This window comes from Gigantopelta aegis, chromosome 4, assembly GCF_016097555.1.
Source record: "Gigantopelta aegis isolate Gae_Host chromosome 4, Gae_host_genome, whole genome shotgun sequence".
Classification (NCBI taxonomy): domain Eukaryota; kingdom Metazoa; phylum Mollusca; class Gastropoda; order Neomphalida; family Peltospiridae; genus Gigantopelta; species Gigantopelta aegis.
Window position 1 is genome coordinate 118,555,501 of NC_054702.1, and position 18,930 is coordinate 118,574,430.

General features: G+C 37.9%; 1 protein-coding gene across 1 annotated transcript in view; it reads left to right on the top strand.

The window, feature by feature from the left end:
* The window catches only part of LOC121371907 (cytochrome b5 reductase 4-like), a 93,789-nt gene that overhangs the window by 23,901 nt on the left and 50,958 nt on the right, over positions 1–18,930 (top strand). Inside the window, exon 2 of the mRNA XM_041498148.1 lies at positions 15,583–15,911. Within this exon, the coding sequence (XP_041354082.1) occupies positions 15,668–15,911 (244 nt within the window). The 5' untranslated portion in view covers positions 15,583–15,667. The remainder of the gene's footprint in view (positions 1–15,582; positions 15,912–18,930) is intronic.

Sequence of the window (18,930 nt, forward strand, 5' to 3'; positions counted from 1 at the left end):
TACACAACATGACAACATAATAATCTAAGTGGGCACACCAAGAATTAAAATTTATTGGTAACTGACGTAACTCCCCCAGTCAGTAACTGACTCAACACATTAACACATACATTATTTTCCATTGTTATATTTCTTGGCGGCATAATGTAAGATTGTGAAATGTGTTAATTCTCAAACTAGAGTGAGTGCTATAAAAAAAAATTAACTGCAAGTTTCAGAATTTTCTTGACCTTTGCACTTATAAGTTTTATAATTTCTTTATTATCACATCTGTGTAAAACTACATGTATAGAATGTAAAACTAGATGATAGCAGTTTCACAAGCTTCAATGCATATACCCTTATACTTCATTTGTTTCATTAGATATATAATATTGCTTGTGATGTCAGAGGTAGACATTGTTTCATTAGCTTAGATTAATATATGTACAGCACCGTTTATTGTAAACAGTATCTATAATGTTCAATAATAATTACCGGTAACACAAATTTAGAATTGCAGTTTCATACATGTAGTGGCAAGTCACTTATTTTGCTATTTTTACATTTATTTATGATAAATAACTACACACTAGTTGATTTCATACATAATCTTTCATAATTAACTCAGAAAAATAAACATTACACCGTACTGCAGGGGTGGGGAAAAATAAAATTGTCAATCGGTCCCAATCGATGTCATCACTAAGAAGAAAGGAATAAAAAAAGAACATTTAAAAGATGATATTTGCCAAATAGTTTTTGAAAAAAAATCATAGTGACGTTTGTATAGTTTTATCTTGAATCATGAATGCGAAATGATAAACATGAAAACATGCAACAATATTGCCATAGTGGTTTTCCATGAATTCGTGACTAAAATTATAAGGTACATAAACAGTTTGCATCAGTTATCAGGGGTTCAAAAATTTTCAAAAAAATTACTTGCCACAGGGCAAGTGCCAATCAGATATTCACTTGCCACATATATTTTTTCACTTGCCCATACTTCTTACGGTAACCAATTGTGTTACTCTTATTTAATTTAATACAGTGCTTAATAATGTAATAATATTGAAAGTAAATGGTTTGATTGCACAAATAAAGAATTTTGCCAATAGGTTACAACACTTACTCAGGAAGTACTAAATGTATATGTCTGTCCAGTAGTATCCACTGTCTTCTCTATTTGTTGATTTAAACTTTATTTTTTAAATAGTGTCCATTTGTTGATTTAAACTTTATTTGTTTGGTAATGTCCACTTGTTCATCTCAACATAATTATTGTGTCAATGTATGTATTAGTGGCCATGGATGTGGCGAGAACCATTTCCACTTGTGAGCCATTCTGTTATGGCTGGCATTGGTTGAAAAATGTTTATGGATTTTGGCCCATGTGTCATTATTGTGAGTATATTATTTAACATTCTCTGCCCCAAAACACTTCTCTGGGATGTTTTTACCCTGTTTATAGCTGAGAAAAGTCTCGCAAACAGCCATGGCTGGGCTCAAAGTAATCATCACCATGCTGCCCTGAGATTAAACAAGCTTGTTTTAGCATGATGCAGCACCATGCCTCAATAGTCTAGCACCATCTTGCCGTAATCATCACCATGCTGCCCTGAGATTAAACAAGCTTGTTTTAGCATGATGCAGCACCATGCCTCAATAGTCTAGCACCATCTTGCCGTAATCATCACCATGCTGCCCTGAGATTAAACAAGCTTGTTTTAGCATGATGCAGCACCATGCCTCAATAGTCTAGCACCATCTTGCCGTAATCATCACCATGCTGCCCTGAGATTAAACAAGCTTGTTTTAGCATGATGCAGCACCATGCCTCAATAGTCTAGCACCATCTTGCCGTAATCATCACCATGCTGCCCTGAGATTAAACAAGCTTGTTTTAGCATGATGCAGCACCATGCCTCAATAGTCTAGCACCATCTTGCCGTAATCATCACCATGCTGCCCTGAGATTAAACAAACCTTTTTCACTAATTAATTCTAAAATTGCCTTTATAAAACACCCAAAAAGGTATTATTAATTAATAAAATATGCCTTTTGCCATTCATTTATTAAAGCAAGCACATAAATTACACTAATGTTTATTTCAATTAATTTTTGTCATTTTAATGCCCCGAAAATGGTGAAAATGCCTCAAAAGTGTTTGGTCTACCATGCCTTGCCAAATTTCTAGGGAAATCACTACATTTGGTTCGGTTCAGTCATTTGGTAATGTCATAATAAAGTGAATGCAGTATATATACTTGAAATTGCAAAAACAAAATTACACTTCCAATCAAGATGTACATGTAAATTTTGAAGATGGTTCAAATGCCCAAGTTACTCGGGGGAGGGGGGGGGGGGGGGGGGGAGATGTTGGAAAATTGTGAGAACCTGATGTCCTAAAATGCAATTTCTTGCATTCTACAAGTAAAATTCATCATGACAAGTGCATGTATATGCATATTAAAACAATAATAATAATTTGCTTTAAGCAGGGATAGGGTTGGGAAATGGGGGGTTGACCCCCAACCCACCACCCTGAACATGCCCTTATTGTTAGTTTTTTTTAATTCCCTTTTAAGATTTATGTATTTCTTACAATTTAGATAAACCAGTTGCCAAAGACAAATGTTTTATTTTTAAAATATGTTCTTATTACATTTTATGATTCGCAAATGGTGCGTCAGTTACTTTTAGTGTTACGTCAGTTACCCATTAATTAAAAACATAAAAAAAAAAAAAAAATCCTTGTAGAAAACTTAGTTCTCTTGTTCTAGTGATCTATAAATACCTGAAAACTTGAGGCTTCAGATTCAGAGAATTTTGGCAAGTTCAAAGACATGTCAAATACAAGTTACTTTTTTTGTTGCGTCAGTTACCCACACTTCATTTGTGATTGTAGTTGTCCTGAGATTGTATGCAATGAAATTTTTTTCTGACATGACTTTGTCACAACATATTTATTTCAATCAAAAACACACTTAAGAATTTTATTGAAAACTTAAAAAAAATCAAAAAAATCAAGACGTTAAAAAATGTCTGAATGTTGCATCAGTTACCGTGGAATTGCCCTAGTATAAACAGATTTTATGGCTATACCATCACGTTTTTGTTTTTTTTCATCTTGAAACAAATTTTATGTAAAATTTTATATTGAAATTAGTTTCCGTTATACTTCATAATTCACCCGAATCATTTTGTATACCCTTGGCATAAACCCGAATGTTTTCAAATTCTTTTCAAATCACTGGCATGATTTTGCAAGTAAGGTTTTGATTGGTCGAATGAAAGGTCAACTGGACATGAGCTCCAACGGGCTGCTGTTAGATCTACATGTAATAGTGGAGCTAATTTTAATTAGATTGTATGAGAGCACCACAGGAAGAGAAAAAAATGTTTCTGGCCCAAAAAGTAGTATGGCCGTATACTGGCCGTACCGCTTTCGACGCACCTGCTTTTATTTTATTTGTAATGATAATATTCACTTTAAATTTGATTGCTTGACAAAAACATGGTTTCAGTCGTTTTAGCAGTGACCGTATTACTGATGATGAAATGTTTTTTAATTCCACGAAATCGAGGGACAAGTGGATTTCGCTCTTTTGTAATCACTTGACGTAATTACTGATTGGATCTTTTGTAATCACTTGACGTAATTATTGATTGGATCTTTTGTAATCACTTGACGTAATTACTGATTGGATCTTTTGTAATCACTTGACGTAATTACTGATTGCTTGACGTAATTACTGATTGGATGTTTTGTAATCACTTGATGTAATTACTGATTGGATGTTTTGTAATCACTTGACGTAATTACTGATTGGATCTTTTGTAATCGCTTGACGTAATTACTGATTGGATCTTTTGTAATCACTTGTAATTGCATCTTTTGTAATCACTTGTCGTAATTACTGATTGGATCTTTTGTAATCATTTGATATATTACTGATTGGATCTTTTGTAATCACTTGACTTAATTACTGATTGGATCTTTTGTAATCACGTGTCGTAATTACTGATTGGATCTTTTGTAATCGCTTGACTTAATTACTGATTGGATCTTTTGTAATCACGTGTCGTAATTACTGATTGGATCTTTTGTAATCGCTTGACATAATTACTGATTGGATCTTTTGTAATCACGTGTCGTAATTACTGATTGGATCTTTTGTAATCACTTGTCGTAATTACTGATTGAATCTTTTGTAATCATGTGTCGTAATTACTGATTGGATCTTTTGTAATCACTTGACGTAATTACTGATTGGATCTTTTGTAATCACTTGTAATGGCATCTTTTGTAATCACTTGTCGTAATTACTGATTGGATCTTTTGTAATAATTTGATATATTACTGATTGGATCTTTTGTAATCACTTGACTTAATTACTGATTGGATCTTTTGTAATCACGTGTCGTAATTACTGATTGGATCTTTTGTAATCGCTTGACATAATTACTGATTGGATCTTTTGTAATCATGTGTCGTAATTACTGATTGGATCTTTTGTAATCACTTGTCGTAATTACTGATTGGATCTTTTGTAATCATGTGTCGTAATTACTGATTGGATCTTTTGTAATCACTTGTCGTAATTACTGATTGGATCTTTTGTAATCATGTGTCGTAATTACTGATTGGATCTTTTGTAATCACTTGACGTAATTACTGATTGGACGTTTTGGTCTAACTGCTACAGCACTATGAACACATGGAGGAACAGGTGTGGCTCTTTGATATCGAGAAAGGTGATTTAAGGAGAATTGGTGATATTTTCTCCACACACCCACCTCTCTCCCCCCTCAATTATTTTAAAATTTTATTTTACTGAGACAGCCTAGATTATATACTGAACCGCAAAAGAAACGTCAGTTGGATTTTAAGTATCAGTATGTTTATTTTTTAAATGTACGAATACATGAGTGGAAGCATCGTAGAGAAAGTTAATTTTTTGCACACTTCTGCAACAGAGGCTGGGAAATGTTTCCTCATAGTTCTCAGAATGTCTTTTAACATCGCAGGCGTCAGTTGGGGCGTTGCAAGTCAATACCTCGAGTGGCCCCCATGAGCGTTGACCACAGACACACATCTCCTGTACATGGAGTGAATAAGGTGCTTGATAAAGGCCATTGGAATCGCGGCCCATATCCTGAGGAAAGCTACACTCAGATCTGCTGCAGTTATCGGCCTTGGTCGCACTTCATTGAGTCTTCTTAGGACTTCGTCCCACAAGCTAGTGCTCTATTGGATTCAAATCCAGACTGAGGGCAGGCCATGGCATGGTTCTGATGTTGTGCTGCTGTAGAAAGTCCCTGGTGACTCTGGCAGTGTGGGCGCGAGCATTGTCCTGCTGTAACATGTGATTCTGGCGACGGCCAAAATAGGGCACAATGTGAGTTCGAAGGACTTGGTCGATATATCGCAGAGCCATGATGCCATTACCTCGACGTGGACCAATATTCCGAAAGACCACAGGTCCAGCTTTATGGTTGATCCCGATGGCTCCCCAAACCATGATGCTTTTCCCACCCCACGGGTCTCTCTCCATCACACATGCATCTGCGTACCGTTCACCTCTTCTTTGCCAGACCCGTACTCTGCCATTCGCCGCTGAAATACAGAATCGACTTTCATTTGAGAAGAGGACTCTTCTCCATTCCTGATAGCACCAATGTTGACGAGCTGTGGCCCATTGCAGTCGTTCCTGTCAATGACGGTTTGTAAGAATAGGGCCCTGAGCAGGATTTCAACAAAGAATATTGTTGGAGGCCAAGCGGCGACGGACCGTGTCAGCACTGATGGGTCGTTGCTGTGTTCCAATGCTATGGCGAGCCATCTTAGTGGTCATGGTGAAGCGGTCTTGCGGATGTTGGCGCACAATAAAGCGATCTTGATGTGGTGTGGTGACTCAGGGACGACCACTGCGCGGGCGGTCGTTGGTGGTGTTATACCGATGTTGCAGACGGTAGATAGTCCTGACGTTGAAGTTATATGCATTTGCAACGATCTGTGCACTCTGTCCGGCTCTTATTCTTCCAATATCTTGTTCTCGCTGGTTTCTTGATAATCGTGGCATGGCATTTATATCGAAATGACAAATGACAGGCTAGCCATCGAAGTTTGCAGTTATACCCATACCTACCACGAGGTGCACAAGCATTTTGAGATTTCCAAGATATAACTGCATCTTCGACCCACGTTAGTTTTTGAGTGTGCATTTCGGCTAATCATCCAAGCTTTACTTGAATCGATATGTCACAATGTGTCACAATGAGTAATTATTTCTTAATTTTTATTAGCATTGGAGAAAATGACGTTTCTTTTGCAGTTCAGTATATATTAATAATTGAACATTTTCTTCACTGCTGGTGACTGCATCAAAGCAATTTTGAATTAAATAAAACAACAGATGTTGGTGTTTAAAATTCTTTTATTCAAGAATATTTACATTAATACTTGATATGTTGCCTGGCCAGTAACACTGATAAATATATCATCAGCTTGATTGAGATTACATTTTGTACTCTCAATCTCAGAAATATAAACATTTACATTACACTTTGTACTTTCAATCTCAGAAATATAAACATTTACATTACACTTTGTACTCTCAATCACAGAAATATAAACATTTACATTACACTTTGTACTCTCAATCTCAGAAATATAAACATTTACATTACACTTTGTACTCTCAATCACAGAAATATAAACATTTACGGTGAACTAAAATATACACTTGTGGAGAAATCACTTTACATACCAGGTATTGATGAATATTATTAAATACTTTATTTTTGTGGGAACTTTATTTTTGTACATTTCGTGCAAAATCATTTAGTGTGAAATTTGAGATAACCTTTGAGATTATGAATAGGTCCTAATAAATCATTTTATCTGCAACCATGCATCCTATTGACCTGATAACCCCTACCTGATAATTCTAAGTGTTATCATGTCACTAGGAAATGAGTTGTGTGCATGACTGATGTTTGCTAAATTTTCAGGTAGATTGTTTTTTCATTTTCCAAACATCTATTTACAGCAATACAGCATAAATAAATAAAATTAACATTTATACTTCCTGTAACTTCAAATTACCTCTTATTTTTCAATTATTCATTATTTGCTCCCATTTGGAACTAGCCAGCATTTTGAAGTAAACATTTTTAAACAAAAAAGCAAGTAGCTTCCTTCAAAGAATGTTTACATTGGAACAGCGTCTGACATCACAGTCACTAGCAGCCAGTGATGTAGTTCTTCTTCAGGTCACACAGAAACGTTCACAAACAGCGTCTGACATCACAGTCACTAGCAGCCAGTGATGTAGTTCTTCTTCAGGTCACACAGAAACTTTCACAAACAGCGTCTGACATCACAGCCACTAGCAGCCAGTGATGTAGTTCTTCTTCAGTTCACACAGAAACGTTCACAAACAGCGTCTGACATCACAGTCACTAGCAGCCAGTGATGTAGTTCTTCTTCAGGTCACACAGAAACTTTCACAAACAGCGTCTGACATCACAGCCACTAGCAGCCAGTGATGTAGTTCTTCTTCAGTTCACACAGAAACGTTCACAAACAGCGTCTGACATCACAGTCACAAGCAGCCAGTGATGTAGTTCTTCTTCAGGTCACACAGAAACGTTCACAAACAGCGTCTGACATCACAGTCACAAGCAGCCAGTGATGTAGTTCTTCTTCAGGTCACACAGAAACGTTCACAAACAGCGTCTGACATCACAGCCACTAGCAGCCAGTGATGTAGTTCTTCTTCAGGTCACACAGAAACGTTCACAAACAGCGTCTGACATCACAGTCACTAGCAGCCAGTGATGTAGTTCTTCTTCAGGTCACACAGAAACGTTCACAAACAGCGTCTGACATCACAGTCACTAGCAGCCAGTGATGTAGTTCTTCTTCAGGTCACACAGAAACGTTCACAAACAGCGTCTGACATCACAGCCACTAGCAGCCAGTGATGTAGTTCTTCTTCAGGTCACACAGAAACTTTCACAAACAGCGTCTGACATCACAGCCACTAGCAGCCAGTGATGTAGTTCTTCTTCAGGTCACACAGAAACTTTCACAAACAGCGTCTGACATCACAGCCACTAGCAGCCAGTGATGTAGTTCTTCTTCAGGTCACACAGAAACGTTCACAAACAGCGTCTGACATCACAGTCACTAGCAGCCAGTGATGTAGTTCTTCTTCAGGTCACACAGAAACGTTCACAAACAGCGTCTGACATCACAGCCACTAGCAGCCAGTGATGTAGTTCTTCTTCAGTTCACACAGAAACGTTCACAAACAGCGTCTGACATCACAGTCACTAGCAGCCAGTGATGTAGTTCTTCTTCAGGTCACACAGAAACTTTCACAAACAGCGTCTGACATCACAGCCACTAGCAGCCAGTGATGTAGTTCTTCTTCAGGTCACACAGAAATTTTCACAAACAGCGTCTGACATCACAGTCACTAGCAGCCAGTGATGTAGTTCTTCTTCAGGTCACACAGAAACGTTCACAAACAGCGTCTGACATCACAGTCACTAACAGCCAGTGATGTAGTTCTTCTTCAGGTCACACAGAAACTTTCACAAACAAAGCTACACAAATTGTAATAATGTGACACAGACTTATAATCAAAGTATTTTATTTAAAATTTGGAAACACCTAACTTTTAGGTTAGCTATGCCTGTCCTAAGATGCTTTCTGGCACCTGCTATTGTCCCACTAGTAGAGGGGCGGGACGTAGCCTAATGGTAGAGCGCTCGCTTGATGCACGGTCGGTGTGGGATCGATTCCCATCATTGGACCCATTGGGCTATTTCTCGCTCCAGTCAGTGCACCACGACTGGTACATCAAAAGCCATGGTATGTGCTACCCTGTCTGGGATGGTGCATATAAAAGATCCCTTGCTGCTAATCGAAAAGAATAGCCCATGAAGTGTCGACAGCGTGTTTCCTCCCTCAATATCTGTGTAGACCTTAACCATATGTCTGACGCCATATAAACATATATAAAATGTGTTGAGTGCGTCGTTAAATAAAACATTTCATTCTTCTTCTTTTTTTTCCAGTAGTAGTTGCTACACGATAAAACTAATAGTTTCTATACCACTTTTGACTGAAACATATTACAAAAATATAACTTGAAAGGGGTTGCATGTTATTTGACTTGGTTCGATAACGGTGTAACATGCTCACTGAAGCTCACCTGTTACACAGTTATCTAAATAACCAAATAACCATGATATCAAAACGTAGTAACCTGATATGCTCTATATGTTTGGCATTGAAATATCCAACACAATATAACAGCAGCAATTAGCTCATTGATATTGGCTTTTACTTGAGATATTCAATTTCTCTTTATGCACTGTCATCTGTATCGGTTTGGACGGGACGTAGCTCATTGATATTGGCTTTTACTTGAGATATTCAATTTCTCTTTATGCACTGTCATCTGTATCGGTTTGGACGGGACATAGCTCATTGATATTGGCTTTTACTTGAGATATTCAATTTCTCTTTATGCACTGTCATCTGTATCGGTTTGGACGGGACGTAGCTCATTGATATTGGCTTTTACTTGAGACATTCAATTTCTCTTTATGCACTGTCATCTGTATCGGTTTGGACGGGACGTAGCTCATTGATATTGGCTTTTACTTGAGATATTCAATTTCTCTTTATGCACTGTCATCTGTATCGGTTTGGACGGGACGTAGCTCATTGATATTGGCTTTTACTTGAGATATTCAATTTCTCTTTATGCACTGTCATCTGTATCGGTTTGGACGGGACGTAGCTCATTGATATTGGCTTTTACTTGAGATATTCAATTTCTCTTTATGCACTGTCATCTGTATCGGTTTGGACGGGACGTAGCCCACTGGTAAAGCCTGATGCATGGTCAGTCTAGGATCAATCCCAAGCAGTCGGCCCATTGGGTTATTTCTCATTCCATCCAATGCACCATGACTGGTATATCAAAGGCCATGGTATGTGCTATCCTGTGTGGGATGGTGCATATATAGAAGATCCCTTGCTACTAATGGCAAAATATAGCGGGTTTCCTCTCAGACTATATGTCAGAATTACCAAATGTTTGACATCCAATAGTTGATGATTAATTAATCAATGTGCTCTAGTGGTGTAATTAAACAAAACAAACTTCTTCTTTCTTTTTTTTGTATCTATTTTTGATGGATGTGTTCAGTTTGAACCAAGCAATGATAAAACCCAAACCATACTAATCCTGTTTACACCGATGGAAGCACTCATTCTTCTTCACCAGTTTTCTACCAGTAACACAAAACAGCGAGAATGATCGCTTCATTCAGTTTGCTCAGGGCTTCTAGATTATGGTAGCCCCACTCCCTTGGCTAGTGATATTCAAATGTTGGAACAAATTTGGGTTTAGCCAATGTTTTGTTAGGTAAGGTATGTATTTTGCTTGAAAATTATTAAAATGTGCATAATTTATGGAAAATTTTCTTAGCCAAAGACTAAATGTTGTGGAAACTTAGTATAACAATGAGCAGTTGGCTAATTTGGCAATGGACAGGGTGAGCCCTGGCAGATCTAATTTAGTGTAGGCTATTTTTCATTCACACTTTACATTTGGAACATAAAAAGGAAATGTTGCTAACATGTAAAGTAACCCATATACCCATTGCATGGGTGGGGAAAAGCCCTTTTTTAAGTAACCCATATACCCATTGCATGGGTGGGGAAAAGCCCTTTTTTAAGTAACCCATATACCCATTGCATGGGTGGGGAAAAGCCCTTTTTTAAGTAACCCATATACCCATTGTTACATACATGTGTCTAATATTATTTTTAAGTAACCCAGATATTTACTGTTATGTGTCAGACATTATTTTTAATTAACACAAATACCCATTGTTATACCTGTCAAACATTATATTTAAGTCTGCCCAGCCAGTACTGTATTGTTGGTAATTAGTTATACCTGACACGGACCACTTGTGATACACTCCACACATTATGAATACTGTTAGACAAATGACAAGCCTCTGTTTGTCTGGGAAATCCTTTATGCATGCCAAAAAATTATTCTACTTGTTGTAAAATTTGATATTCATAAAAGACATTCAGTAAAAATTATCTGTAGTGAAGAAGTAGTGCGTGTTGGTATTCAGTTGTATAAAAATAATTTATGTGAGAGCTGGTGAAAATTCACAAGAAGTTGAAATTCACATTTAAAAGAAGCAATCTCTGATGAATGGGATTGGAAAAGTAGCCCAGGAATATAGAGGGGAAACGGTGAAACCTGTAGTGGTGAACTGTTTAAACTGAGTAACATACCGGTAAGTAAGTAACCGTCATGTTTGGCAAGCTGAGACCATTTTCATTGTGTAACTCTCATATGTTACTAGTCTCCTACTGGTCCAACCGGAGGGGACAATAGGTGTCTGTCGGTCTGTCTGTCTGTCTGTTTGTCCGTCCATCTGTCCCACATATAGTTTTCAGGATTTTTTTCCCCACAATACACTGAGCTGAAATTTTGTATATAGCTTTATCATGTATAGCTATCAGTCAAGTTCAACTTTCATGGTGATTTACCTATTTTTCACAGAGTTATGGCCCTTGAATTTAGAAGATACACATATTTGAGGGGACGTGTATTACTTTAGCAGTAAGTTGAGAATGATTGTTGTATGAAGTGAATTAATGGTTTGTAATACTCCTTACTTTTACTAGAGGGGCAATGGGCGGAGCATATGGCACATATACTGTTAGGTACAACAAATTCCATTTGATCGAGTGTTCTGTTTGTATTTTATATCATTTCAGTTAAAAATATAATATTTGTTTTACTTTAATCTTGTTTTGAAGGTATTCTGAATTAAAGTGTAATGTGGATTTATAAACACCTGGAGGTTTATTTGACCTAGTGTTTTAGTGTAATGAACCAGTGAAAATCATAAACTCATTGGCCATGTGGCTAGTGTCTCTTTAGAAATTATACCCTGAAAATGTGACATTCTTGTACATGTTTGTTTGTAGCTCTCATTATTTAGGTCACGGTTGAAGGTGACCTCATTACAAACTGGGACAATCACAGCAACAGCCCAAACAGTAGGGAGGACATGTGAATTAAAACTTGTTTTGATCTTCCTGTGAGCTTATGACAACTTATTGGTCTTGGCTATGGTGGGATACTGTATGTGTGTAGAATACAGTGTATCATTTCAAATTACATTTGATTACGAAGTCCATTGAAGTGTTCATGGAAGTTGTTAAATTGCTTCAGATAATTAGTTCATGCTTATTGTTTGTATTCTTACATTCTTAGTCTAGGAACAATGTTATTTTTGTTGCTAAGATCATATCTAAAAATATCTTGTTTTCTGTGCCCCGACTGTCATATAGCAGTGATTTGACTGGAGCATTGTAAATGTAAATAAACAGAGATACACATAAAAAGCATCATCACTTGATGCATTAGATATGATATTTGGCCATGTAGATCCATTAGAAAAGCTTGTGGTTAAAATTATATATACCCAAAATGTCCACTCCATTATTGTGTACAAAAGCACGTTATCATTATGTTATCGTTATAGAATTGCTAAACTCCACAAAATACTAAGTGTTTGCCTTTAAACTGCAAATTGTAAATAAACCACTCACAAATACATTAGTTTCTTAAATTTCAATTTAAAATATTAAAATAAAACTATGCTGCATACAACTTTAGGTTGCGCCTTTTATTTTTCATTTTATTGTCTTTACCATTATATTATCTACAAAAAGGACCCAAAATTTGGTTAGTTTGAAAATTATCCACCAAGTGGTGTAGTCACATCTATGTCAAGCTTAGATCAACATGTTAAGTACCTGAATACTAGCTGGGTATATTTATAGGCATGTAATTTTTAATTCTTAAAAATACATTTTTTCAATTTTTGAATGTCACACTTTACTGTTTAATTTTTAAAGTATCCTGGAAGCATAGAAACCCATCATTTATATTTTTTTATTCAGTAAATCTGTATTTAAAAACCATTTGCATGATTGCATTACTGAAGTGCATTGCAGATGGAACAAACACCATGTCATGTGTCTTTACCGTTATGATTTTTCCTTTACTGTTATCTACAATGTATGTTGAATAATGGGAAAAGACAGATTTGACACTTTTTCATAATCATCCAGTCTAGCATGCCATTACATCTTACATATATTCAGAGCTTCTAGATTATGGTAGCCCCACTCCCATGGCTAGTGATATTCAATGTTGGGCTAGTAAATAACTACTATTGCCATGCCCGACAGGGATTCTAGATTATGGTAGCTCCACTCCCATGGCTAGTGATATTCAATGTTGGGCTAGTAAATAACTACTATTGCCATGTCTGACAGCTAGTGATATATTTTGGTCAAATTTTGCAGTTAAGTCTAATTTTGTAAACAAAAATATCCTGACCCTACCCCAACCCACAATGTTAGTGTTTTTAAGCTCTATCTCCCTCTTTAGGTGACATATCTGATTATTACTATTATTTAGCAAAATTGTATTAACTTAAAAGTAAAGTAGGGCTGGTGAATTTTTAATCATGGCTAGTGGATTAATTTTTTTTTTCTAGAAGCCCTGCATATATGCCAGATGAAGGTAAAAGAAATAAGAGACGATACGTATAATTAAATTTGAATCATACTTGCTAATAACCGTTATAGAAATACTCAGAATGTTTCACTAGTCCACTGGACAAGTACATCTACAAATCTGCTTGTCCATCAATATTTTTACTTGTCCAAATAAGTTGTTAGTTTTATTCAAGAGCAAGGACAATGTTTTTGGTTGCTCAAAATTAAACAGCATTATATATTTTTACTTGTCCGTGGGACTAAGGTACATTTTGCTTGTTCCAGCAGGTTATCACTTGTCAGGACAAACAGACAAGTGCTTATTTCGAACACTGAATAATAAGACTAAAAGTGCATACTTTATTTTGAATTATTTTTGGTCGATAAACAATAACGCTCAATAAGACAACTTGCCCATGTAAAATCAGATATGATGTTCCCTGACGACATAATTTTTGCGTTCATTAAGAAAGTAACAAACTCCTGTTATTATATATACTTGAACCAATGGGATGACGTTATGTTGCAATGAATGTAACATAAATTTAATTCTAACTTGATACACTTCATTATTTCTGCCCACTTGTAGTTGAGAATACAATGGTACCAAGGATGCCTGTGGTTTTCACTTGTAGTTGACAATACAGTGGTACCAACGCCGCCTGTGGTTTTCACTTGTAGTTGAGAATACAGTGGTACCGACGCCACCTGTGGTTTCCACTTGTAGTTGAGAATACAGTGCTACCGAGAGTGCTACCGAGAACGCCTGTGGTTTCCACTTGTAGTTGAGAATACAGTGCTACCGAGAATGCCTGTGGTTTCCACTTGTAGTTGAGAATACAGTGCTACCAAGAACGCCTGTGGTTTCCACTTGTAGTTGAGAATACAGTGCTACCGAGAGTGCTACCGAGAATGCCTGTGGTTTCCACTTGTAGTTGAGAATACAGTGCTACCGAGAACGCCTGTGGTTTCCACTTGTAGTTGAGAATACAGTGCTACCGAGAACGCCTGTGGTTTCCACTTGTAGTTGAGAATACAGTGCTACCGAGAACGCCTGTGGTTTCCACTTGTAGTTGAGAATACAGTGCTACCGAGAACGCCTGTGGTTTTCACTTGTAGTTGAGAATACAGTGCTACCGAGAACGCCTGTGGTTTCCACTTGTAGTTAAGAATACAGTGCTACCGAGAGTGCTACCGAGAATGCCTGTGGTTTCCACTTGTAGTTGAGAATACATTGCTACCGAGAACGCCTGTGGTTTCCACTTGTAGTTGAGAATACAGTGCTACCAAGAGTGCGACCGAGAATGCCTGTGGTTTCCACTTGTAGGTGAGAATACAGTGCTACCGAGAGTGCTACCGAGAGTGCTACCGAGAATGCCTGTGGTTTCCACTTGTAGTTGAGAATACAGTGCTACCGAGAGTGCTACCGAGAACGCCTGTGGTTTCCACTTGTAGTTGAGAATACAGTGCTACCGAGAGTGCTACCGAGAACGCCTGTGGTTTCCACTTGTAGTTGAATACAGTGCTACCGAGAACGCCTGTGGTTTCCACTTGTAGTTGAGAATACAGTGCTACCGAGAGTGCTACCGAGAATGCCTGTGGTTTCCACTGTAAATGGTACAAGTGTCTCCCTTCATGTTGGGCCGGGATTTAGCTCAGTCGGTTGAGTGCTTGCTTGAGGTGCTTGAGTTGCAGGATCAAACTACCTCGGTGATTGGGTTTTTTCTTGTTCTAACCAGTCCTCTACAACTGGACAAAGGCCGTGGTATGTGTTTTCCTGTCTGTGGGAAAGTGCATATAAAAGATCCCTTGCTGCATTAGAAAAAATGTAGCGGGTTTTCTCTGATGACTACGAGTCAGAATTACCAAATGTTTGACATCCAATAGTCAATGATTAATTTATCGATCTGCTCCAGTGGTGTCGTTCAACAAAGCAAACAGACTTTTAACTCTTCATGTTTTGCAGGTCTGCCAAACTGGGGTGTGGTAAGTCCAAAGTCGACTCGCCAGTCCACAGTAGTGCTAGCAGTGGTAATAGTGCTACCACCAAAATGGCGGGTCTCAACCTTTCGGCACCACAGTTTCCCGCCAGTAACTCTGCACAGCGTATTTCTGCAACGCTAACCCCGGAGAGAAAGAAGGTGGCCTTAAAGCCGGGTCACTCGTTAATGGACTGGATTCGACTGGGTCGAAGTGGTCAAGATCTGACGAGTGTGGGCGGCAAAGTGCTGGAAGTCAGTCTGGAAGACCTGGCCAAACATAACAAACAGGACGATGCGTGGATCGCAATCAGAGGTATGTACTGTCTTGTTTTACATTCATATATCTACCTGGCCAAACATAACAAACAGGACAATGTGTGGATAACAATCAGAGGTACGCACGGCATAAAATTTGGCACGTACGATTTTGTCGTTCGCCTGTCGGTTATACAAAACCAATATTAACATAAACGACAAATCATTCATGCAAAAGCTGTAATCGTTCGTCAGAGGGACTGTCCTGAGTTTCAGCCATAGTAAGAGTTCTGTCCCCCTCCCCCTCCCCCTCCCAACAAAATAAACATATCCTACTTTTTCTTTATCTTTTAAATGTAAAACACTACATGCATAAAAACATTCGGGATTTCCTTTGACTTAATTTATTTCGTCGTTCGTCTGTTGGCTATGTACCAGGGGTGGGGAAAAATAAAATTGTCAATCGGTCCCGCTTGATGTCATCATTAACGGAGGGGGGGGGAGGGGGAAAAAAGAAAGGAATAAAAAAAACCCCCACAAATTGTATATATTTTACATAATGGAATAAATAATATAAAAAAGGAATAAAAGTTATGAATTTAAATCCCATATATGTATAAAAAGTACGAGTATTCAGTACTGTGTCCTGAAAATTAATAAAAGATCGCACCGTTGAAGCATTTGCCTGAGCTAGCACATGTTTAGACAAAGAGATTAATAACGTCATCACTGATTGGATGACGTTTGACCTCTACTGCTCTTGAGATAACCAGTACATGTAGCTGTCTGCTTACTCCCACTTGTTAACAAAAAAGTGGAAACCTTTTGTTAATTTTAAAATCCTTTATAATTATTGGATAGACTACATTGAACAGTCAAAAATAAATACATTTATAGATTATTTCAGTATATTTTATGCTATTTCAAGCAGTTTGTATTGCACAAAAGTCTCTTGCTTCGGACTGGGACACTGGACCCGACAAAGCTCTGTACATAGGTGTTGACAGGTGTTGATTGTAACCAGTTGCAAACTCTGGGTCCTTTGTTTTAATTGGAGTGTAATACCTTGATCGCTCTCTCACCAAGAATGGTTTTATTGTTAACATCTGTTTAATACCGGCTCAGCAACTTTGACAAAATTAATGTCTAGCCTAGTGGCTGTGGATTGACACTACTGTAGGTCCCACTTCAGTGACTGATGATATATACTTAGGCAGACTTCAAAATCACAGACGTCTTGCCACTGGCCATATTGACCACTATTTATTTATTGTTTTAAATCATGCATGAGATACTGACGGCAAACACACGTTTTTAAAAAATAATTTCGGTCTCAGAGATCGAGAATCGGTACCAGACCGGGAGAAAAGGGCTTTTCCCCACCCCTGCTATGTACATATTAGCATCAATGTGCAATGGGAAATCCCTGACCTAGATGTATGTCATATGTGCTTGATGGTAATATTCTAACCAGCTTTTTATACGCCCATCTATGACGGGTCCTATTATGGTATTTCGTTGTCTGTCCGTACGTCCGTCCGTCCATCCATACGTCTGTTAGCTTTTTCTTGTCCTGACCATATCTTGCATAAAGCAACAACTTGGGATGGCGGTGTCACATACTATTACTAGGGCACTGTGAACTACGTTTCACGGTCTACTGCATATAACAGTAAATTCTTGTCCGGACCACATCTTGCATACAGATGCATACAGGACCATCAAACCTCACCTGTAGGAACAACTTGGGATAGCGGTGCCACATACTATTACTAGGTCACTGTGACCTACTTTTTACAGTCTACTGCACATAACAGTAAATCCAAGTCTGGACCATATCTTTCATACAGATGCATATAGGACCATCAAACCACTTGGGATGGTGGTTGGTCCAAGACAAACTATTCATCCATCCCATTGCAAAAATTTTACATAATTAGAATTGAATCATACCTGTAACATATTCATTAATATCTGTGGTTTTCCATCAAACTCATGATGGGTGTATCATGTACCTCACCGGTACTCTTGTTCTCCATTGTTCAACGTGTCCACCTATTTCCTTCACGACCACTGTTTACTTTTGTTATAAAATGCTGCCTGCGTACATACTGTCTTGTTTTACATTCGGATATCTTAATCTTGCTGCAGAACATTACTAGAGACATTTTGTTCAATTGTTTCACCACACATAATGAGCTAAATGGTCAGATAGTTTGCATACTTCTGTCATGTAATGATGTCCCTCTCATACATCTTTCATGTAATGATGTCCCTCTCATACATCTGTCCTGTAATGATGTCCCTCTCATACATCTGTCATGTAATGATGTCCCTCTCATACATCTTTCGTGTAATGATGTCCCTCTCATACATCTGTCATGTAATGATGTCCCTCTCATACATCTTTCGTGTAATGATGTCCCTCTCATACTTATGTCATGTAATGATGTCCCTCTCATACATCTGTCATGTAATGATGTCCCTCTCATACATCTTTCGTGTAATGATGTCCCTCTCTTACTTATGTCATGTAATGATATCCCTCTCATACATCTGTCATGTAATGATGTCCCTCTCATACATCTTTCGTGTAATGATGTCCCTCTCATACATCTGTCATGTAATGATGTCCCTCTCATACATCTTTCGTGTAATGATGTCCCTCTAATACTTCTGTCATGTAATGATGTCCCTCTCATACATCTGTTGTGTAATGATGTCCCTCTCGTACATCTGTCATGTAATGATGTCCCTCTCATACTTATGTCATGTAATGATGTCCCTCTCATACTTATGTCATGTAATGATGTCCCTCTCATACTTATGTCATGTAATGAAAAGTAAAGTTTGTTTTATTTAACGACGCCACTAGAGCACATTGATTTTTAATCTTATCATCGGCTATTGGACGTCAAACATATGGTCATTCTGACACTGTTTTTAGAGGAAACCCGCTGTCGCCACATAGGCTACTCTTCTTTACGACAGGCAGCAAGGGATCTTTTATTTGCGCTTCCCACAGGCAGGATAGCACAAACCATGGCCTTTGTTGAACCAGTTATGGATCACTGGTC